At 43.6% G+C, this 24,563-nt stretch overlaps 1 protein-coding gene across 1 annotated transcript in view; it reads left to right on the forward strand.

The window, feature by feature from the left end:
• Positions 1-24,563, forward strand: part of TGFBR2 (transforming growth factor beta receptor 2) — a 111,205-nt gene that overhangs the window by 80,539 nt on the left and 6,103 nt on the right. The window contains exons 6-9 of the mRNA XM_073678030.1: positions 9,501-9,691; positions 13,953-14,755; positions 17,151-17,292; positions 24,215-24,342. Coding sequence (XP_073534131.1) covers positions 9,501-9,691; positions 13,953-14,755; positions 17,151-17,292; positions 24,215-24,342 — 1,264 coding nt within the window. The remainder of the gene's footprint in view (positions 1-9,500; positions 9,692-13,952; positions 14,756-17,150; positions 17,293-24,214; positions 24,343-24,563) is intronic.

The raw sequence follows: 24,563 nt of genomic DNA on the forward strand, positions 1-24,563 counted from the left end.
TGGAAAAAACATACAAACTCCTTGTAGATGTATATTGTGAGATTTGAACCTAGTGCTCCAAAGCAACAGTGCTCACCACTGATCCACCATAGTGCTATAATGTAACTTTATTTTCTTTCTGTAGCTGTTGTACTCTAGTAAGGCAGTCAGACATGATTTAAACACTACTTACATGCAGTTTATTTGCAGGCAAATTTCATTTTTGGAGGTGACAAGAACTGGCACACTGCATAAATTGAGCCAGAAGTCTTCTACACTTTGCTTAGTAAATCACCCCAATGTCTATACCTAATCCTGTAAGGAAATACAATTGGGCTTTCTTTATAGTTATGTGTAATAATCTATATCACGTGTAATATTTTCTTACTTGATACTTTTTGGCATTTAAAGCCCCCATAAACATTAGATTAAAGTTAGTGGAAAATCTTATTTTATCTGGAGCATCAAAGCATCTGATGTTTATGAGGGCCTCCAGAATGTCCTCCAACAGATAACAGATGATGATAGATGATGTTGGTGGAGAAAAGGATTGGGCAGTTTAAATGTAAACATCCAATCCTCTTATTTTCAGGGAAGATTAGCTGCCAGAAGCGTTTCAAGAGGGCAGAGATGTCTGGCAATGGATTTCTCTCTTCTTAGCCAAGGATTCAAGTGTACAGGGAGTTAGGAGAGATGGCTATTAGTTGACTCATTGTGTTTGCGAGACACTGATGCTACGAACAACCAGTAAAACCACTTACCACTCTTCAGCACTTTTGACAACCTTGGATTTTGGGGGAGTGAGCTAGGACAGTATGGGAAATGGTGGATTTTGAGCTTTCTATGTCTTTTTTTCCATTCTAGCTATTATTGTTTTACCCAAGGAAAAAGTTGGGTATTTTTTTACATTTACAGTATGTATCTTGACTTTCCTATATTTGAAAGGAATCTGTCAATAGGATCAACCCTCCAAAGCAGTCTATATGGGCATGTAGGTTATAGAAAGTTGAGTTAATACCTTCATTTTTTGCAATGCGATGTCTTATTCCAGAGAAGTCTATGTTTTTCTTAATATGTTAATAAGCTGCTAAGGTCTTTAGGCCAGACATAAATCTCCCAAAGAATCTGCATCCAAAGCTTATTTTAAATGAGAGGGGGTTTTACCAGTGTGAGACATGTAGATCAGGAGAGCAGACTGTCAGTCATTACATGTTTCACACTGGTAATGCCCCCTTTCATTTAAAATAAGATCTGAAGGCTGATTCTCGGGGAGATCTGTGTATGTCCCATAGATCTTAACAGTTCATTTAGATATTAAAAATGGATTTCTCTGCATAGGAAATGATTCTTTACAGTCAGAGCAGTCAGACTATGGAATGCCGACCACAAGAGGTAGTAATGGCCGACACTATAATAGCTTTTGAAAAAAGGTCTGGGTGATTTCCTCAGTACACATGACATTGTGGGTTATAGATAATTTAGTGACAAAATGTACAATTGACGAAGAAAGTTTGAACTTGATGGACCTGGGTCTTTTTTTCAACCTATTTAACTAATATATATATATATATATATATACAGTACAGACCAAAAGTTTGGACACACCTTCTCATTTCAAGATTTTTCTGTATTTTCATGACTATGAAAATTGTACATTCACACTGAAGGCATCAAAACTATGAATTAACACATGTGGAATTATATACTTAACAAAAAAGTGTGAAACAACTGAAAATATGTCTTACATTCTAGGTTCTTCAAAGTAGCCACCTTTTGCTTTGATGACTACTTTGAATGTACAATTTTCATAGTCATGAAAATACAGAAAAATCTTTAAATGAGAAGGTGTGTCCAAACTTTTGGTCTGTACTGTATATTAGTTACATTTTATTTTATATATATATATATATATATATATATATATATATATATATATATACACACACAGATGACAAAGTGTCACTTTACTCATCTTTCTATGACCTACGTGCCCATATAGATGTCTTGGGGGGGGTTGATCCTACTGACAGATTCCCTTCAAGGCATCTCTAAAATGCCCCATTGAAGGGCAGTCCGTACGGTTAACACATACTATAACCATTTTAATAACATTTCTGTGAATTGTTTTAGGCCCCTTTAAAATGTCTCTTGTTCTGTCATTTTTTATGTTAAAATCATTTTATCAGCATTCTCAGCAATATACTGTTTTTTGCTTCTTTTTAAGATGTATTATATCTAGTGTTGAGCGAGCATGCTCGACACTGCTTTTTACTCGCCCGAGCATCTCACTACTTGGGATGTTCGGCGAGCACCGAGCATTTCCGGGTTACTCGGGCAGGAGCTCATGTCTCCGCCCTGCTCATTTGGCGCTCTTTACATAGCCAATGAACATGCAGGGATTGCCAGCCAGTCACTGTAATGCCTCAGCCATGTTGTTTGTGGGCATTACAGTGATTGGCTGGCCGCACCGCGTCCCCTCGAGTATTTAAAACCGGGCGCCGCCATCTTGGACACAGTCGCTCCGGATCAGACAGTGTAGAGAGGGTGCTGCTGAGTTAGGGAGAGATATATAGTGCGAAATAGGTAGTGTAAGGTCTCTAAAGCCTGCAAAATCAAACAAACAGTCCTTCTCAGGACTAGTATCCATCCCAGTTATCAGGCAGGCAGGCTGTATAGGAGACGCAGTGGTTATACCAGCAAACGCTGCATTACAGTCCTGTGTGCTCCTGTTGGTCAAATTGCTAGACTTATCACCCCGGTCTCAGGGGCCAGGAAAATTTTTTTTTTTTCATCTAAATCCTGTATTTTTTTTTTCTCAGTCAGACTGTACAAATACGCGTCTTATTAACCTTTTTATATTCCCCCCCCCCCCCAAAAAAAAAAAATTTAGTGTGTCTGTGACTGTTCAGACACCAGTATATCTGTTTAAAAGTCTGGTGTACGCCACATAACTATAACTGTGGTTTTGCAGTTCCACTGGTCAAATCTCTGTATTATTCTGCTTTTGGCATTTTTTGCCGTAAAAAGAAACTGTAATAGGGTCTCCCTGACTGGTCAGACACCAATATATCTGTTTACAAGATTCTGGTGTAGGCCAGAGAAATAGAGCTGTGGTTTTCCTCTTTCACGGTTCTAATCTCCTTTTTATTACCCTTTTTCCATTGATAGTGCGAGTGTAAGCTATTTTACTTAATTTACAATGGGCAAGGTGCGTGGCAAGGGACGTGGAACTGGACATTCTGGTGATGGTACGTGTAGAGGACGGGGCCGTAGCCAAGGTGAAAATGTGCCACAACCAACAGCCACATCTTCTCGCTCCCACTTCGTGACCGAATTACTAGGGAAGCACACTACAACACCAGTATTGCGAACTGATCAGTGTGAACAAGTTATTAATTGAATAGCAGATAATACTTCCAGTTACCTGGGCACCACCACCTCCGGTCTGTCTTCCACACGGTCAACTCTTAGTAGCCGTGAGTCTCGACTGCATACTCCTCCTCACCCTGATGCTCCTTCCTCCCACCATGCCGAGTGTCGTCAGACAGCAACTGATCCCACACTTGGACACTCTGAAGAGCTGTTCACTGGTCCATTTCCATATTTGTGCCCCTCGCCTGCTCCGCTTGAAGTGGTGGAAGAGGAGATCCCATGTAGCGATGCCCAAATATTTGAACAGCCACGGCTACAGGAAGTCGACACTGGCAATTTGTCACAAGAGGTGGACGATGATGAGACACAATTGTCACGAAGTGAGGAGGAGGATCGTGGTGCGCAAGTGGAAGAGGAGGAGGTGGTGGATGATCTAGTAACTGACCCAACGTGGCAGGAGGACACGCAGAGCGAGGCCAGCAGCACACAGGGGGAGGGAGGCAGAGTACCCCAACAGGCAGGAAGAAGCAGTGTGGTGGCCGCAGACAGAAGGCGGGCAACAGTTCCCCGTAACACCAACACGAGGGACGTTGCCAGTACAACCGGTAGGTCTTCCAGAGTCTGGAATTTTTTTAAAGACTCTGCTGATAACCCCAAAAGGCCATTTGTACCACCTGCCATGCCAGCATCAGCAGGGGTGACAAAACTACCAGCCTGACCACCACCAGCATGATCAGGCACATGGCAGCAAATCACCCGACTTTGTGGGGCGAACCCCAGGGTCCACGACCAGTGTCAGCGGGTGTCACCACTGCTTCTTCCGCTGTTGTGCGTGTAATAGAACCCCCTGTTGTGCATGCAAGGCAATCCCCTGTCCATACTTCATGCAAAGAATGCCCCCTCCTCTCAGTCTTCACTTGTTATGGCAGTTTCTCAAGAAACAGCATCAACGTCCACGTCCCACCGCAGCATTCAATTGTCCATATCCCAGAGCTTTGAACGAAAGCGCAAATTCGCAGCCAACACCCCACAGGCCACAGTCCTAAATTCGCACATTTCACGACTGCTTGCGTTGGAAATGCTGCCTTTTAGGCTGGTGGAGACAGAATCTTTCCGCAACCTTATGGCGGTGGCCTTCCCTCGGTCCCCAGCCGACACCATTTTGCCCGGTGTGCCATCCCCGCACTACAAAAGCACGTGTCCCAAAACATCTGCCGTGCCCTCAACAACGCAGTTCCTGGGAGAGTACACCTGACAACGGACACGTAGACAAGTGCTTGTGGCCAGGGACGGTACATCTCCCTGACGGCACACTGGGTAAACATAGTGGAAGGCGGGACCCAGTCTGACCTTGGGACGGAACACATCCTCCCCACACCGAGGATTGTGGTCCCTATGTCAGTCAGTTGCCCCCACAGTGTACAGCTCCTGCTCATCATCCTCCTCCTCCTCATGTTCAGCCTCCATCTCAGATATCACCACATCAGTTACAAGCTGGAAGCACTGCAGTACGGCCTCAGCCAAGCGGCAACAGGCTGTGCTGAAACTCATAAGCTTAGGTGATAAACCTCACACTGCTTGTGAGTTGTGGACAGCTGTGAAAGAGCAGGCAGATCTGTGGCTGAGACCGCTGAACCTACATCCAGGCATGGTCGTGTGTGACAATGGCCGTAACCTGGTGGCGGCTCTGAGGCGAGGCGAGATCACACACGTACCATGCCTGGCTCATGTGCTTAACCTCGTGGTTCAGCGGTTTCTTAATCATACCCGAGTTGCCAGATCTGCTCGTCAAAGTACGCCGCCTGTCAGCTGATTTTTGCAAGTCGGCTACAGCTTCCGCCGCCCTTGCTGTGTTGCAGCAGCATTTGCAGCTTCCGGCACACCGATTGGTGTGTGATGTCCCCACACGTTGGAACTCTACCCTCCACATGTCGCAAAGGATTTGTGAGCAGAAGAGAGCAGTTGTGGAGTACCAGCTGCAACAAGGTCGTCGATATTCAGGTCAGACTCCACACATAAGACCTCAGGAGTGGACCGGGATGTCTGACATATGTACCATCCTGACAAACTTTGAGGAGTCCACCAAGATGGTGAGTGGCGATGATGCCATCATTAGCATCAGCATCCCATTTGTCTGTCTTTTGCAATGCTCTCTGCAGAGAATTAAAGAGGAGGCATTGCAGCCAGAGTATGATGAGATCGATCAAGAACCCGTAATGGGCGATTACACACAGCCCAGCCTCATCTCATCCCAACGTGCATTGGGGGAAAATGAGGGAGAGGAGGAGGAAGAACAGGAGCTGGTATCATGCGCTGTAGACGGTATTATCTGTACAACTGTCATACAGTCGGTTCAGCGTGGGTGACCTGAGGACAGGGGGGAGGAGGAGGAGGAGGAGGAGAGCATGGTAAGTCGTCATCTTGGTGATGACACGGAAGTCTTGCCCTTTACCAGTCTGGCACGCATTGCTGACTTTGTTACGCTGCCTTAACCGTGACCCTCGCATTGTCAAAATGTTAGGTGACAGTCATTACTGGTTGGTGACACTATTAGACCCCCGCTACAAGGAGAACTTTCACTCTCTTATTCCTGAGGTGGAGAGGTCTACAAAAATGGGGCAGTACCAGAAGGCCCTTGCTGCAGAACTGTTAAAAAAATTCCCATCTGAACACGCTAGCGGCAGAGGTCACAGTTCGTTGACCAACCAAGGTGTACAGGCGAGAGAGATGCAACTCCAATCCAGCAGAGGCAGGGGAGCACTGTCAACTTTCTGGGACAGTTTTCTGAGACCCGCCCAGCTTACAAGACCTGAGGCGCGGGGTACTCTCACAATGAGTGGAAAGTTTAAAAAGATGGTGAGGGAATACCTTGCCGACCGTACCAGCGTCCTCTGTGATTCCTCTGTGCCTTTTAATTATTGGGTATCCAAGCTGGACACTTGGAATGAACTCGCTCTGTACGCCTTGGAGGTCCTGGCCTTACCTGCCGCTAGCGTGTTATCGGAGCGTGTTTTTAGTGTCGCTGGGGGAATTATAACTGATAAGCGCACTCGCCTGTCAACTGACAATGCTGACAAGCTGACCCTTGTCAAAATGAACAAGGGCTGGATTGGGCCAGACTTCTCATCACCACCAAATGACAGCAGAGTAACATAAAGTCAAATCCACTGTGTTATTTCGGGAGGTGTATTCCCATGCACCGCTTCACACCCACACATGGGTATACGCTTCCTCATTTCGGCTGTATTTTGCTCTTCTCCTTATCCTCAGCCTCCACCACCACTATACCACCAGGGTGACTTTAGTCCGTTTTGCCAGCATTGCAAGTTCCTCCGTCCTTATTTTTGGCAGCTTTTGCTTGGAAGGCATAGGCAAAGACTATGGGAGATCCACTCCCCAATAATGGGAATAATGTTTTTAATATGCTGTACTGCATGGCTCTTGTAAGGGGCATGAAAACCGTCTTGTTAAGCTACTGCGACCTCCATCACTTTTCCCAGGGGCATTGATATTGTCTTTTTATTCCTCTACAACCTCCACCACTATTCCCAGGGACATTGATATTGTCTTTTTATTCCACTGCGACCTCCACCACTTTTCCAAGGGGCATTAAAACCATCTTGTTAAGCTACTGCGACCTCCACCACTTTTTCAAGGGGCATTGATATTGTCTTTTTATTCCACTGCGAACTCCACCTTTCTTCCAAGGGACATTAAAACCGTCTTGTTAAGCTACTGCGACCTCCACCACTTTTCCCAGGGGCATTGATATTGTCTTTTTATTCCACTGTGAACTCCACCATTCTTCCAACGGGCATTGCATTTCCTCCTAATTTTAGTCAGCTTTTCCTTTTCAATGCATAGGCAAACACTAAGGGAGACCCACTCCCCAATAATGGGTAGAAGGTTTTTAGTATGCTGTAATCCCTGTCTTTTTCAAGGGGCATTGCAGTTCCTCATAATTTTTGGAAAGCCTTCCATTCACTGCTTAGGCCAACAGTGCACAGGAGACCCAGTTGCTATAAATGGAAAAAACTGTTTAGTTAAGGCCCTCTGACCTCCATGTCACTTCCAAGGGGCATTGGAGTGCCTTGAAATTTTTGGTAGGCATTGCACTCACTGCATGCCCTATAACTGTGTAGCCGAACTGCTCCTTTTGGTGCAGAAACATATCCTACAAGACGTGTGGTTGACTGGCTCATCCATCATTCATCACCTGAAGCTTTGTTTTAACGGGAGTCATAGAACTGGGATAGTAGCAGGAAAACATCCAGCAATCCTCGGAGGAGGTAGGATATGCGCCAAAACGCTGACCACCTCAGGCCTAGCCACTACTTCATACATGCGCTTGCATTCCAAGAAAACAAAGCAGATGCTAACTTCTATCATCATCATCATGCTCCTCACCTTGGCACTCTCAACTCCCCTGATGGAGAAGCTAGGGCCCACTGGAGGAGTCTGGTTCTCTGGTGGGCTCGTCCAATGCTGCCCTAAAGCAGGCCGGGCTAAGAAAAGTGTGGGGGGAAGTTCCAAGGAGAAATAGAGGTGGCTGGGGACCGTTTATGGACACCCGGCTGCACCCAGGCGGCTGGGGACCGTGTGTGGACACCCGGCCACGGGGCGGCTGAGGACCGAGTATGGACACCCGGCCGCCCCCTGGCAGCTGGGGACCGAGCGTGGACACCCGGCCGCCGGGCGGCTGGGGACTGAGTATGGATACCAGGCAGCTGACGCAGCCATCACATGGTGGTCGGCATCTGCCTCCACATGCCTAAAAGGCCCAATTTCAAGTGCAAGCAAGCTAGCAGTATGGTATTGCAGCCTGGGGGTGGGTGGGTGGCGGATTGCACACTTACGCTTGCATTCCAAGAAAACAAAGCAGATGCTAACTTCTATCATCATCATCATGCTCCTCACCTTGGCACTCTCAACTCCCCTGATAGAGAAGCCAGGGCCCACCGGAGGAGTCTGGTTCTCTGGTGGGCTCGTCCAATGCTGCCCTAAAGCATGCCGGGCTAAGAAAAGTATGGGGGGATGTTCCAAGGAGAAATACGGGCGGCTGGGAACCGTTTATGGACACCCGGCCGCCCCCAGGTGGCTAGGGACCGTGTGTGAACACCCGGCTGCAGGGCGGCTGGGGACCGAGTATGGACACCCGGCCACCCCCTGGCGGCTGCTTACCGAGCGTGAACTCCCGGCCGCCGGGCGGCTTGGGACTGAGTATGGATGCCTCGCTGCCAAAGGGGCCATGAGGTAGTGGCCAGCTTCGGCCTCCTCCAAACTAAAAGGCCCCATTTCAAGTGTAAGCTAGCAGTATGGTATTGCAGCCTGGGGGTGGGTGGGTTGCAGGCTGCATACTTGCGCTTGCATTGCAAGGAATGGGGGAGGTACAATTGAACACTGCCCTGGGACCAGGACTTGCATGGGGATAGTTGCAAGTCTGCATCTTCTGATGCGGCAAGGATCACTTCGGATGGGCTCACTTTTAGGCAGTGACCAGGGTGTCAGAGATGCTTCCAGGGGTCTTCACCATGCTGTTCCCATGTCTTTTTAGTACTGTATGCATGTGTCACACAGCACATGGCCTGATAAGATTGTAAAATGTTAAAATGACATTTCCCGGTGAATGCATTTGTCTTGGTTGAAAGCAATACAAAAGTGCAAAAATGCATAAAAAATGCTACTTGTGAACATAGCCCAAGGTGTGGAGGAGTATTTTTGTTTGTGGTTATTTATTTTACCTTATACACAAGTCTTTACCCTGGAAAGGAAGTTCCTTAACATATTTCAAAGGAAAACCGTTTCAGTTTCGTTTTTGAACGTTTTATTGTGAGCCTGTAAAAGTGACTTAATACCTCTGACCACGTTGTTGACAGCAGTGACCTGGGGGTCAGATATGCTTCCTGGGGCGATGCCCATGCTGTCCCCATGTCTTTTGAGCACTGTCACTATCGTTTTGGGCACTTTTTAGGCTTTCTACAGACTGCCGGGGGTGCCGCCGCAAAAATGCTCAGGTCTTCCATAGACTAACATTGGGCTCCTTGCTTGGGTCGAGCACCCGAGTATCACGGTGAGCTCGGCCCGAGCTTCGAGCACCCGAGCATTTTAGTGCTCGCTCAACACTAATTATATCTTTTCTTTACTTTTAGGAGGAATAATGGCACTCACATAACCGAAGAAACCCTGTGCCATAACAAAACACAACTTCTATATGGTTACATGCTTGATGACTATGACAACAAAGATTGCATCATGAAAGAAAGAAAGACTGCGGAAGGAACCATGTTCATGTGCTCCTGCAGTGGAGAAGAATGTAATAGCAGGTTTATATGGGAAAAAGGTATGAGCTTTCCTAGCATTCTGATATTTAATATTCCTATCTGTGTTTCTGTGTCTTTTGTAGTGATGAGCCCAAATGCTCATTACTGGAGTTTGCCTAGGGTGCCCGGGTATGCACCAAGTATTGCGGGTGCTCAAGTGACATGTTCGAATCACCGTGGCCGCATGTTTCATGGCTATTAGACAGCCACAAAACATGCGGGGATTGCCCGTGTTTGTCAAGCAATCCCTGCATGTTTTGTTGCTGTCTAGCTGCTGCGAAACATGCGGGTGCGGGGACTTGAACATATCACTTGAGCACCCACGATCCTCCATGCATACCCAATCACTCGAGGCACACTCGAGTAACGAGCACATGCGCTCATCAATAGTCTTTTGTCCTCTCAATAGTTTGTGTCTTGGTTTTTTTTTTATAATTTCATTCCGGTTTTTTGCATGCAAAAATTTTAATAATTGTTTCACAAACATGGTCATCCTTGAATCCTGCACACTATATCTTATAGTAGCATTAGCTTATAGTTAAAGGGGTTGTCCGGTCAAAAGTGATAAGTCTGCAGTCACTCTGTGTGACTGCAGACTTATGAATCCCCCCAGCGCATGAACCATGCACTGCAGGGATTCGCCGGTTCAGACTCTGTAACGGAGGGTATGTATACGTTATACATTCCCCCGGGAAGCCGGCGCTGCCACTTGTATGGAACGATGTCACGCCCCATCTAATGACGTGGACAGCTAGTGGGCACGTCTGACTAGAAGGCACAGCCTCACTCAATACAAGTGTATGGAGAGCGAGGCCGCACCCACTGGCCGGGGGTATGTATAACGTATACATAGCCTCCGGTCCCGGGTCTGATACTGGCGAATCCACGCAGCGTGTGCACTGGTGGGATTCATAAGTCTGCAGTCACACAGAGTGACTGCAGACTTTTAACTTTTGACCGGACAACCCCTTTAAATTAATTATATATTTAAAGGGGTTTTCTGGTTTCGGAACACCCCTGTCTCTCAACTGTAGTATTTAAAAAAACAAACTGTGCTTTACTCACCTTACCTGGGTCCAGCTCTACGTTTCCACTGCTGCTTCCAATGTCTTTTATTGTCTGCAGCTAATCACTGAGCTCAGTGGCTCTGAATGGGTAATGCCATCAACTCGGGCAGAGCTCAGGTATTGGCCAACAGACACTGAGAGCAGTGAAGGATACCCAACACTGGACTCGAGAAGGGTGAGTAACACCCTGTTAGTTTTTTTTTTTTTTTAAGCTGCACTAGGGAGGCAGGGGTTTTCTGACAGAGAAAGACCCCTTTAAATCAGGTTTTCTGGTAATAGAATTTTTTAAGGAGTTATCCACATCTTATAAGTAGTGTTGAGCGAACATGCTCGACACTGCTCGGTACTCGCCCGAGCATCACGCTACTCGGGATGTTCGGCGAGCAACGAGCATTTCCGGGTTACTCGGGCGGGAGCTCGGGTCTCCGCCCTGCATGTTTGGTGCTCTTTACAGAGCCAATGAACATGCAGGGATTGCCAGCCAGTCACTGTAATGCCGCAGCCATGTTGTTTGTGGGCATTACAGTGATAGGCTGGCCGCACAGCGTCACCTCCCAGACGATCAGCCCGTCATGATTGGTGTGTGTGGGTGTCTGTGCGTGTGTCTGCGATGTCTGTGCGATGTGTGCGGGTGTGTGCGGTGTCTGTGCGATGTCTGCGGGTGTGTGCGGTGTCTGTGCGATGTCTGCGAGTGTGTGCGGTGTCTGTGCGATGTGTGCGGGTGTGTGCGTGCAGGCAGACATAGGCCGATGTGACACTACTACTCCCATCGGCCTATGTCTGTCCCCGGTCCACTCGTGCCAGCAGGATCAGCTCGATGGGAGCAGTAGTTCCCATCAGCCTGATCCTGCTATATAAATTGCCCTACTGTGTCCCCAATAAATTTTAAATACATGTCATTGGTGGCCAGTGGTTACCTACAATAAATTAGTTCATACATTACCTGTCCCCGCCGATCGCCACCTAAAATAAAGTAAAAAATAAAAAACTACACCTATACTCACCTAGACACCCAATTTCCCGAAGCCATCGATCTCCTGTAATAAAATATAAAATAATAAACCACAACCTTATCCTTACCCCTCCGTAGTAGTCTATGAGTGTCCCACGATGATCTCCAGTTTAGAGCAGCCACATAGAATGTGACCGCTCTGAACCGCTGCCGCCGCTAGAATGATGGGGCCGTAAGGGTTCGCCGGAGTTCAGGCAGCGCTGCTTCGGTTAGCTCCTTTACGGCCCTGCTGTACTGTGAGAAATTCCCACGGTACAGCAGTGCCGTAAAGGAGGTCTCCGGAGCTGCGCTGCCTGAATGCACTCCGGTGACCTCAGTCAGTGGCTCCCGCTGCCGGGAGCGGACGTGTTCCCGGCAGTGTGAGCTTACAGCAGCCATGCACAGCTGTCACCATCTCCAGATGTGACAGCTGTGCGTGGGAGATCAGCGCAGGAACGTGGACAGGTAACTATTTTTTTTTAGTAATCTAAGAATTAAATAAAATTGTGTGTTTTATTTCAAATAAATTATTTTTTTCTGGGTGTAGTGTGTGTGTTTTTTCTTTTTAACACTTTGTAGGTTAGTAATGGGGGTGTCTTATAGACGCCCATCATTACTAACCTGGGCTTCATAGCAGCTGGTGCTGACATGAACCCCAACCCTATTACCCCCTGCCACCGCACCAGGACAGCGTGGAAGAGCGAGGCTAAGTGCCAGAGTTGGCGCATCCTATGGATGCGCCATTTCTGGGGCGGCTGACGGCTGGTGTTTCTAGCCTGGGAGGGGGCCAATATTCATGGCACCCTTCCTGGGCTATTAATATCAGCCCCCAGCTGTCTGCCTAACCTTTGCTACTTATTAAATAGGGGGTACCCCACGTCATTTTTTTGGGGGGGTCCCCCATTTTAATAGCTAGTAAAGGCTAGGTATTCAGCTGGGGGCTGATATTAGTAGTCTGGGAAACTCCGTGGGTATTACCCACTTCCCAGGCTTCAAACATCTGCCCCAGCCGTCTGCTTAACCTCCGCTAGAGCCTAAAATTATGGGGGATCCCCACGCCAATTTTTTTTTAAATAAATCCTTTATTTTAACACTAAATGACAAGTACAGTAATCAACACTGTCACTGTACTTCTTATATATGTGACTGACATGTTTCTATCTATATAATCTATGTGTGATTCTCTATTCCTTCTATTCTAAATTGTCGGGTACAGATGCTGAATTGCCGGCCGGCTTTTTTAAAGAGACTGTGCATGAAAACACTATTATATTTTTAAAGAAATCCTTTACACTAAATGACAAGTACAGTAAGCAACACTGTCACTGTACTTCATATATATGTGACTGACATGTTTCTATCTATCTAATCTATGTGTGAAGCTCTATTCTTTCTGTTGTAAATTGTCGGGTACCGGTGTATGCCGCTGATGAATTGCCGGCTTTTCGCGTAATACATTCTACATTATTCTTAGTTGTTTTACTTCATGTAGAATTAACCTACAAGGAAAGAAAGGGTTTATTTTCATTCCGATATTTGTGTCCCATTGACTTGCATTGGTTTCCTGTATCGGAATCGGCGATATCCGATACTTTTTGGGTATCGGTCCGATCCAATCCGATACGATATTTCCTGATATCGGAAGGTATTGCTCAACACTATCCTTAACATATTTCACAGGAAAGCACTTTCACTTTCGTTTTTGAATGTTTTATTTTGAGCCTGTAAAAGTGTATTAATACCTCTGACCACGTTGTTGACAGCAGTGACCTGGGGGTCAGAAATGCTTCCTGGGGCGATCCCCATGCTGTCCCCATGTCATTTGAGCACTGTCACTATCGTTTTGGGCACTTGTTAGGCTTTTAAAAGACTGCCGGGGGAGCCGCCGCAAAAATGCTCGAGTCTCCCATAGACTAACATTGGGCTCGTTGCTCGGGTCGAGCACCCGAGTATCACGGCGAGCTCGGCCCGAGCTTCGAGCACCCGAGCATTTTAGTGCTCGCTCAACACTACTTATAAGTGATGTACTATGACTAGATTGTGCAATTGCCTTGTGATCCATAGTGGGCCAGAATCTAGCATGAATGGTTTTGTGGTGTAGCAATATCATGGGCAATAGGTAAATTACAATGCAACAATACCATAAACTTGAGTCAAGTAAAAAAAAAATATATAAATAACATTTACTAGATATCTTCTTTTTTTTTTTTTTTCTTTCTTCAGAGAATAACATTCTCGATCTTGTATGGCCAGATACAACTTTTGTGGCCCTTTCAAGTCTTCTACCACCAGTTGCGATTGCAGTTGCTGTAATTGGTATTTTTTATTGCTACCGTGTCTATAGAAAAAATAAGCTCCACAAAAAATGGGAAAATAATCCAAAATGTCTGCGACACCAAAATATGGAGTGCAGTGATTGTGCCATCATGATGGATGATGACCGCTCAGACATAAGCTCAACTTGTGCCAACAACTTGAATCACAACACTGAGCTACTACCCATTGAACTAGACACATTAGTCGGAAAGGGGCGTTTCGCAGAGGTGTACAAGGCCAAACTCAAACAAAATACTTCAGATCAGTTTGAAACAGTAGCTGTCAAAATTTTTCCTTACGAAGAGTATGCATCCTGGAAAATGGAGAAAGAAATATTTTCGGACATAAATCTTAAACATGAAAATGTTTTGCAGTTCTTGACTGCCGAAGAGAGGAAGACCGATCTTGGCAAACAATATTGGCTAATCACAGCTTTCCATTCCAAGGGAAATTTGCAAGAATACTTATCAAGGCACATCATTAGCTGGGAGGACTTGTTACAGCTTGGTTGCTCTTTAGCTCATGGTGTGGCACACTTACATAGCGACCACACACCTTGTGGAAGACCAAAGACACCCGTTGTTCATCGAGACTTGAAAAGTTCAAACATACTTGTTAAAAATGATCAAACTTGTTGCGTATGTGACTTTGGGTTATCCCTTCGCCTTGACCCATCTCTGTCAGTAGATGACCTTGCCAACAGTGGGCAGGTAAGTCACTCAAGTAAATATTTTCTATATACTTGATGACCTCTTATAATTTGCTACAATTTTTTTTGTTTACAGCTACTGTCTATTGTTCTTCTATTTCATGCACTCTGAAAGTGAAAAGTGAGCTGATGATAGAAGAAAGCAAGATAAAAAAATTCCATATAGATTCTGTCTCTCGAGTCATCCGCGGTATTCATGACTTCTCTAAATAAAGAGATGTCATGAAGAAGTGTTGACAACCATTCTGATAGGTCTTTTTTTCTCACACCACAGACAGAACACAGGAGTCATGAGCAGTGATTTTTATTATTTGGAAGACTCTAGGGAAAGTAGTTGAGGATAATATTTCCATCCTACTGTCCTCTCATAAACCTGAATGGCTTCAATTCATAAAGTGATAATTAAAAGTATCGATGGAAAATTTTAAATGTGCATTTCATTTTACAGAGGACTGCTCAAAAAGATAGCTTTCTTTTACCTGAGCGCCCCTGATTTTGCTGTTTTTTGTTTGTTTTTATTATTCATTTTGTGCTGCGTCTTTCCATTGCAAACATATTGTGCTCCAAATGCAACAAATGTAAATCTGTAAAATCTATATAGTTTCTTAATAGTCTTCTCTGGGGGCGTGCTCTCTTACCCCTCCCTATCAGACATTGCCAATTACAGCTATGAAGCGTCTGAGACTACTATATCAATTGCTGATTTGTGATTGGCAGCATCTGAGAGGAAGGGGTGAAAGTGCACGCCCCCAGAGAAGACTGTGAAGCAATATTCAGTTGAACTACAAGCAGAGATTTCACATATTGCCCTCCAAAAGCAATAAATGTGAATATCTCTACAATGGAGTGACGCAGCCAAAATAAATAGAAAGCAGTGGAAGAATCAGGGGAGCTCAGAAATTTTTACAAGTAATTACACTCAATTTTTTAATCAAGTGATAGGTCCTCTTTAAAGGGAATCTGTCACCCCCAGGGACTTTTCATATCTCTAATATGGGCATACAGGTGATAGAAATGTGAATCTATACTTACTTGTATGTCCCATATTGGAGGTCTTGTGGCTGTGAAATTGCTTTTTATTTATTGTGGCTTGTGATGTGTTCCCGTATGGGGGACGGGAAGAAATCCCGCTTACTTGTTTAATTAATATATTTCTCCCCTCCCCTACACGTCACAGTGCCCTGTGACTCGCAGTTTCCATGACCGGATCCCACGCCTGCGCACTTCACCTTCTTTCGCAAGGCGCATTTCCCTGCCGTCTGTGTATCCTTGTAGAGCAGGGAACTTGTGTGCAGGCGCCGGTGAGTCACTCTGACTTCCCAGTGCCTGCGCACTAGATCCCTGCTCTAGACACTTGTAGATGGGCAGGGAAATGTGCCTTGCGGAAGAAGGTGAAGTGTGCAGGCACGGGATCCAGCCATGCGAACTGCGCGTCACAGAGAATAACAGCACAGGTGCGGAGGAGATGGAGAAAGTAATTTCTCCATATCCTCCATTGCTGGCGTCCACGGGAATCACGTTGCACTCTGGTGATATCCGAGTACAGTGCGATGCTTCACACGCAGCCATAGACTTGTATGGGTGCATGTGATCCAACTTGCGGATGCAATCGCAGCATGCTGTGATTGTTTTCGCATGCCGAATCGACATGAGAAAATAATCGCAGATGTGAGCTGCACCATAGGGTAACATTGGGGCGAGTACAATTCGATTTTTTTATCGAATTGCACTTGTCTGATTGCATCTCAAGTGGGAGCGAGCCCTTAGAAAAACGATGCTCTGACAAATCTAAAGAATATCAGGAATTAATCGGCACAGAATTTTGAGCTAGTTTAGATAAAAAAAACTATGAGCCTGATTCATTATTGTGTTTACCTCTATTTTTATAGATTGGATATTTTTTAAGTCTATTTTAATTGAATTTGCCTGTTTTCATTTTTCGCCACTATGTGTTTTATGTTATTCAGATGTTTGCAGCTAATTCATCAATTGTGACTTTTTAAAAACTTTCTAATTTTTTTTGGGCCAATGTACTCCAGTCCCCATTATTTTTTTGGATACCAGAAATTTTTGAGCAAATGATAAAGTTTTGTGCTACCTTTTAACGAAACATGTGACTGTTTGCTCTGAAAAGGTTAAAGGCAAAAATAAAGAGTACTATTGATTCTGAGCAACATACGGCAACCGTGTGCCATTTTGAAGAATTTAATACAAAAAATGTTGTAAAGACCATAAGTAAAAAAAAAAAGTGACTTAAAAAAGTCTATAAATGATGAATTGGATTTACATTGTTGTTTATAGGTGCAAGCTTCTCGCAACTGATGCGCATAGGTCTACATTAATTTGTGCTTCCTCGTTGGATTTTCTGTTCACTCTTTTGATGCTTTTATCTACAGGTTGGGACTGCTAGATATATGGCCCCAGAGGTCCTTGAATCAAGAATTAATTTGGAGAACATGGAGTCATTTAAGCAAGCAGATGTGTATTCTATGGCCCTTGTCCTGTGGGAAATCACGTCCCGCTGTAATGCAATTGGTGGTGAGTGAAATGTGGTTGAGTCTTTTGTGTCTTCATTATTGTGGTGCGTTTACCACTCATCTGTGATATAAAAAAGCATGTAAATCTTACAGATGTTGGTTATCCTATTTTCTAAATACTCGGTTGCTCCATCCGTTGAACACAAGCAATGACAGACTATGTGGCATGAAATTTGCTAATAAACGTCTGAAATGTATACAACTTGCATATGAAATGAACAACTTGAGTTAGCGCAAAGGTCCCCAAAGTGGTTGTAGAAATGAGATTGGAAACTTATTCATCTATGAAGCTTTCCTTGGATGGAGAAATAATATTTAACAGTTGAACGTTATCCCATGACTCAATATTGATCCTGTGCTTGTTTTCTGCAGTTTGTCAGATAAGGTAAATTCAGGTGATGCATTAGTAACCATGTCATACAGATGCAAATGAATATGCTTTGTATCTTACACAGCAGTCGTCAAAATGCTCCTGCCGTGTCTTGAGTCTCGAAAACAACATGAGTTGAATCTATCTTATTCCTTGGTATTTTCATTAGTCCTAAGCAGTAAAAATACTACATGAATATTTACAGGAGTCCCATCCCCTCGAGGCCCCGATACGCAAATTGCTCTGTTGCTAAACATTATTTAAAGGTTATAATAACAAACCTCTTAAAAAGCCGGAATCTTATTCAAAGACTGTACGCCAGTGGTATAATAGGACAATCTTAAAGGTGTCCAGACTCTAACCACAAACCATATTATACTGTTTATGTTGTGCATGCCCTTTATGGTGTCTGTGAAAATGTATTACTTTTTTACATCTCTAGGATGTACCCTCTTATAAAAACTCTTTTTGTCTTCATGTATTAAATGCTCTTGTTGTTGATAGCTGCTGCTGGTGTTCTATATTTTTATATATGCAAAATAATGAAAAGGGTAATTAGATGAGTTCTTCTGGACTTTAAAGAGGTTGTCCACTACTGTGACATTGATGCCCCGCCAATCAGCTGTTATCGGTTGTAGTGGCCGTCGCTTGTATCTGCACATCCACCTCCCATTTAGTGGGAGGCAGATGTGCAGTTACAAGCGGCGGCTACTACAGATGGACGGCCAAGCACCGCAGGTAAGGACTTGTGGCTGACGCCGCCGGCACCGATAACAGCTGATCGGTTAGGGTGCAACACCCAGGAACTCCTCTGGTCAGCTGTTCCCGATGTTGGCCGGAACTGCTCAGTTGCGGAGCTGCACAGCTCTGTCGACGGAATAGTAGCTGCGGCCGGGTACTGCACCCCCGCCACCTATTAAAATCAATAGGGGTTGGATGTTCAGCACATGGCCGTGGCCTCTATTCCCTTGATGGAGTTGTGCTGTGCAGCACTGCAGCTGAGCAGTTCTGGCCAACACTGGGAGCAGGTGATCAGCGGGGTTCCTGGGTGTCGCGTCCCAACCGATCAGACATTGATGACCTATCCTAAAGATAGACCATCAAAATCAATGTCCTGAACAACCTCTTTAAAATTGATAACTAGAAATAGTCATATTTGACTGGTTTGTGTCTGACCTCAAGGACTAGGATCCGAATCATAAAGGCACTAAAGGAAACCACGATGTGTTCACATAGGCAAAATGACTTACTGGTAATGGAAACTGTTCCTGGTACTTCATTGTGCTGGTTGGTGGGGGTCCAATGTCAGTAGTTAAGACTTAAAGAGGCCCCAGGACCTGTGCACCATGCGATGGCTCTTTACAAGATGCTGGAAAAGCAGCATCAGTTTGTTTTACAATAATTTTTATTTATTTAAAAAAAAAAAAAAAAACACTTAACACGGGAAATGCTAACATTAACATAAGTAAAATGGTTGAGAAGGTAAACGGAAGGAAATGGTAAGGGGACTGAGGGAGGAATAGGGAATGGATGGGAACGATCGGGTGGAATAAACAAGGAAAGTGGGAAGAAATTGAATCGTCATGTGATGAAGTATTTTAAAGAGGTATAGAAAAGGAAAGGAACAAGAGTCAGAAATTATCTGTATCAACGTAAGTTAATAACAATAGTAATAGTAACATCATCAATTTAACTTGAGATCATATACACTGAGTAAATACTAAAATGACACACATCTTATGGTTTATCAATATTAAGAAGCACAAGGAAATTTAGTTGACCAAATGTCCCATTTCTTTGAGAATCTATGTAGGTTGTTGTTAATAGTTGCAAATCTTTGTTCATAAATTCTGTGATGATTCATTTTGTCAACCAGCTCCTCCACCGTAGGGATATGTGATTTCTTCCAATTGAATGCTAATGCGTTTTTACAAACCAGAAGTAAATGAATTATAATAGACCTTTCATGGGATTTGTAAGATTCTAAATCTAAAGATAATAAAGCTAGTTGAGGGATCAGGGTAAAAGGTCCGTTCAATAGATCACATAATAAGATTGAAATCTGTGCCCAGAAATTCCGAATTTTGGGGCAACTCCAAAAAAGATGGAGAATATCCCCTCTGAGCCCACAATTTCTCCAACATAGGGGAGAATTGCTAGACTTTATATGACGGAGTCTGATCGGGGTATAGTACCATCTAGTCAGAATTTTAAAGTAGGCCTCTAGTAGTGGCATAGAAATGTTAGAGGTTTGAGTAAAAGAGATATCATTCTCCCATTGGTCAGTAGAAAAGGAAAGTTTTAAATCTTTTTCCCATCGGAGCATATAAAGATTCTTTTTAAATAATAAATCATCATTAAAGCTGTTGTATATATGCCGCAAGCTCCAGAAAATTTTATGAGTTGGGTTACATAACAGATTTGCCGAGGTTTCAGAAATGGAGATTTTGCTTGAAATAAATTTAAGGATGATTCCCTTTAAGTGGGAGTAGAGGAAAAAGTCAGAAGATGGCAAACCAAATTTTATTTTAAGGGTTTGGAAAGGTAAGATAATGGAGTTTTCACATAAATCTTTAATTTTCCTCAACCCTTTACTTTCCCAATCAGTTGGTACGAAAGAGTCGTGTAAGGAGGCCACAAAAGAAATTGAAATTTTTTTTATAAGAGTAAGGTTATTCGTATCAAGATCCTTAGGAGGAATTCTTTTTTTCCGTTTTGCGATTTTTTTTTCCAGGCTCCTATTATCGCCTGAAAAATAGGATGGGTTGGATCATGTGTGGTTTTTTTGAAAATATGTTTTAATAAAAGTTCACGAGGGGGGGAATTATTGTTTAGGAATGACTCCAGAGTTGTCCAAGCCGGGGGGTTAGTGTTATTGAACCAATTTGCGCTCTGTTTAATCAGATTTGCTAAATAATAGGCAAACATGTTGGGATGGCCGAGACCTCCATTGCGTTTGTTCCTGTATAGAATGTTAGCAGAGATTCTCGCTCTCTTCTTATCCCAAATGTAGGAATTTATCTGAGATTGGAGGGCATATTACGGAAGATATATAAAATTTTAGGTAAAGTAAACATTTTGATTGAAAGAATTTTACCCCACCATGAAAGGTCCCTTCTCGCAAAATCCAACACATCCCTCTGGACAATATCATTGATTAAATTTAATTTGGTGGAGATTGTTGAGTCAATGTTTTTCCCAACGATGATCCCGAGGTAAGTCAGGTTTCTTTTGGCCCACCCAAAAGATGTGTTTAAATGTAGAGTTTTTTTGGATTGTTGGTCTAAATTAATGTTTAGAAGTTTCGATTTTTCATTATTAATCTTAAAATAAGAGATCAAAGAAAATGATTTCAAAATATTTGAAACTTCTATGACTGAATTTGTTGGTTCTAACAGGGAGAGTATGATATCATCCGCGAAGAGACTAATTTTGAACTGGCGAGAAGGGGTAGAAATTCCTTTAATGTTGGGGTTCTCCCTGATTTTCTGGGCAAGTGGTTCCATGGCCAGGGCGAAGAGAAGGGGAGAAAGGGGACAGCCTTGCCTGGTACCATTCGTGATGGGGATAGGGTTTGAAAGATAATTATTTACATAAATTTTTGCTTGAGGATTGGAATATAGGGCCATGACTGATGAGAGAAAACAACTGTTGAAGCCAAATTTAATAAGGGATTGTTTCAGGTATAGCCAATGTATTCTGTCAAATGCCTTTTCAGCGTCTAAGGCTAATAAAGTAGTTGGAAGTTTTGAAGTGTTTACTAGTCTAATAATATTCAGCAGCATCAGTTTGGCACTTCTACACAACAAAGCCAACTCAACCCGGTTAGTGAAGGCCTCAGAACCCTCCTCCATCCACAACCTGAGCGTCTTCTTTTTTCACATTTTTCCTAACTGTGGCAAAATCAGAGCACAGCAGTGTTTTTCTTTGTTACAATCACATAAATCATAGAATAATGGTGTATTTTTTCAACAATTGTGAAATCATAGCAAACATGGGTCATGTTTACCACAATTCCAAAAATGTCACAAAACACCAATAAATAGTAATGTAAATGTATATTCAGATACTGCAGCATGCCTGCTACAAAAATACATAAAAATTCTGCAGTTTTGCTGCAATTTTACAAAAATGCTGCATTTTTGTCCCTTTATATGGAATGCATGCAATTCTTATATGTGAATTTGGCACAAACATTGCAAAATGGTGCAGAAAATTTAAGAGAATTGTAGACCTAGTTCAGTAGGTTGAACTGAAACGATCAAAGACTTACAATACAATCATCATGTGCAATCGTCAAGTGTGGGCATACAACCATTGAAATCTGGAGCGGTGAATAGACTTTTTGACTTTAATGAATCATATCTTACCATTAAAGAAGTTGTCTGAGGCTGTGTGCCCACGTAGCGTTTTTCAAGCGTTTATGCTGCAGAATTTCCGCAGCGGAAACGCTTGTGAAACGCTAGGTAATCCGCACCCCATGGTCCCCAAGGGGATTCCGTATGTTCTATGCACATGCTGCGGATTTTTCCGCAGCGTTTATGCTGCGTACAAAAATCCGCAGCATGTCATTTATATTTTGCGGAAGCGCAGCGGAACTCCCGCCATTGACTTGCATTGAAACGCATAGAAACCGCGACTGTACATTTGTACAAGCGGCTTCTATGCGTCTCTATGTGCAGATGGTACCCAGTTCTGGAGGAGAGAAGACTCTCATCCAGACCTGGGTGCCATTCTACCTGTAAAAAAAGAATAAAATAACAAATAAAGTTTATACTCACCTTTCCGAAGGCTTTTCTCTGAATGCTGGCATCGCTTGAGGACCTGCGGTGACGTCACAGTCATGTGACCGCAGGCCCTTCACCGCTCTGTCTCGCGATATGCCGGCAGCCGGGAACCAGACAGGAACGAGCGCTGCTGCACACACCGGGGCCTTGGGGGTGAGTATAGCTTTATTTGTTTTAATTTTTACGGTTCACACTGTATAAATCCATGCTGTTTGCATGGATTTATACAGTGCGACCTAGTTGTCAAGCACTTTCCAAGTGATGCTATCGCCTGGAAAGCGCTTGTCAATCTGCATGCGGAAACGCATGTGGATCCGCATGTATTCTGCAGGAAAAACGCATGCACAATCTGCATGCTTTTTTTCTGCCAGGGAGATGCAGAAATGCTGCAGAAATTTTCTGCTTCATTTCTGCATCGTGGGCACATAGCCTGAGACTTTAGGGCTAAGAACTTACTGGCAGGTAGTTGCTAACTATCTGCCTGTTCTGCCTAGTGATGATCTTTCCCTGCTCATCCAGTGACTCTTCTGCTTCCTTTGACCTCACATTGACAGAGCAGCTCTTCCAGTTTGCTCTCTCAAAGGAGTGTCACCACTGCCGATGTCATGCTGATTGACAGCCGGCTCCCCGCAGTTAGGAAGCAGGGAGCTGGCTGTTAATCAGCTTGACAGTGACACCCTGTTGACAGAGCAGAACAGATTATAAGATTTTCTGTCTATGTGATGTTACTGGAAGCTGGAGAATTGATGTCAGGAGTGGCCGTGACTACTCTGAACTGGCACATATTGTCGGAGGGCAGAACAGGCAGTTGCTTAGCAACTACCTGTCAGTAAGTTCTTGCCTGTACAAAAGAGAAGGAAAATTTCATATAAACCCTTTAAGTCACGTGTCAAAAAATATCTGGGAGAAATGTTTTTTGCTTGATTCTGTAGAACAAACTTTTTAATCTTTTGTGTAAGAGGAATAATAATAATGAACTGATTTTTAAGGTTCGACCTCTCGAGTATCCTTACAGTCTAGACAATTGAATACTTCAAACTTCGTAGAATCATATTGTTGAAGAACCCTAACTGTTCCATTATGACAATACCTTTGTTTGCTGATTTTTTTAAGAACTTGAATGATTTGCACTAAGACCCAAACTTCCCATAATCTTCTTTTAAATTAATTTTTATCAACATTGTTTCTGTGAGAATAACTTTGGCCCCAGTTTCACCCAGCAATGACCCAACTCTACCCGGGATTGGCCACAAAACAAAACGGGACTGCCCACTCTTGGAAAGGTTGTCAGAAACATCACACGTTTTCAGCCTGGTAAAATGGAATTGTTTCTGAGAAACTGGGACTGTCTCGTCAAATTCAAGACTGTAGGCAACTATGTAAAAGTGTTGAATGGTAATGTTCAAAGCAAGTTCAATGTCCGTAAATACCTCACTAATCCTCCTATTACTGCATACATATTTCAGTTCCCCGTTAACTTCTCTGTATTCCAAAGATTTTTACCATAAATGAGCATTTTATCGTCATTGTCAGGTATTTGTTGTTTGTTATTCCTGATCAGGAAACTTTTACAATATGATAGAGAGAGTAAAATCCATTTTTGTAAACTGTTTAGATTTATTTGAGATGAAGGAACATCTAGTTTGAAGAGATTCTGCAAGTAATTTACTAATTTTTAATAATGCTAAAAGAGGACTACCGTAATTGTATTAAGGCCTTATGAAGGTCTATATTCTAAATTTCAAATATCCAATTATGTTTTTCAGAGGTAAAGGACTATGAACCACCATTTGGCTCCAAGGTACGGGAGCATCCATGCGTTGAAAGCATGAAGGACAACGTGTTAAGAGACAGGGGTAGACCAGAAATTTCTAATACCTGGTTAAACCATCAGGTAAGATTTTGTCATATAGCATTTATATGTTAATGAATATGCAGTATAGTATTTGCGATGTGTAATAAAAATAATTTTGTGGTGTTTGATATCTAAAATTTACTCCTTATCACTAGTGATGAGCACAAGTGCCCATTACTCGAGTTTGCCGAGGGTGCTCGGGTATGCACAGAATATTGCGAGTGTTCGAGTGAGATGTTCACGTCCCCATAGCCGCATGT

The sequence above is a fragment of the Phyllobates terribilis genome, unplaced genomic scaffold (assembly GCF_046119375.1).
Source record: "Phyllobates terribilis strain yellow unplaced genomic scaffold, ASM4611937v1 Scaffold_4__5_contigs__length_816908805, whole genome shotgun sequence".
In the NCBI taxonomy this organism is placed as follows: domain Eukaryota; kingdom Metazoa; phylum Chordata; class Amphibia; order Anura; family Dendrobatidae; genus Phyllobates; species Phyllobates terribilis.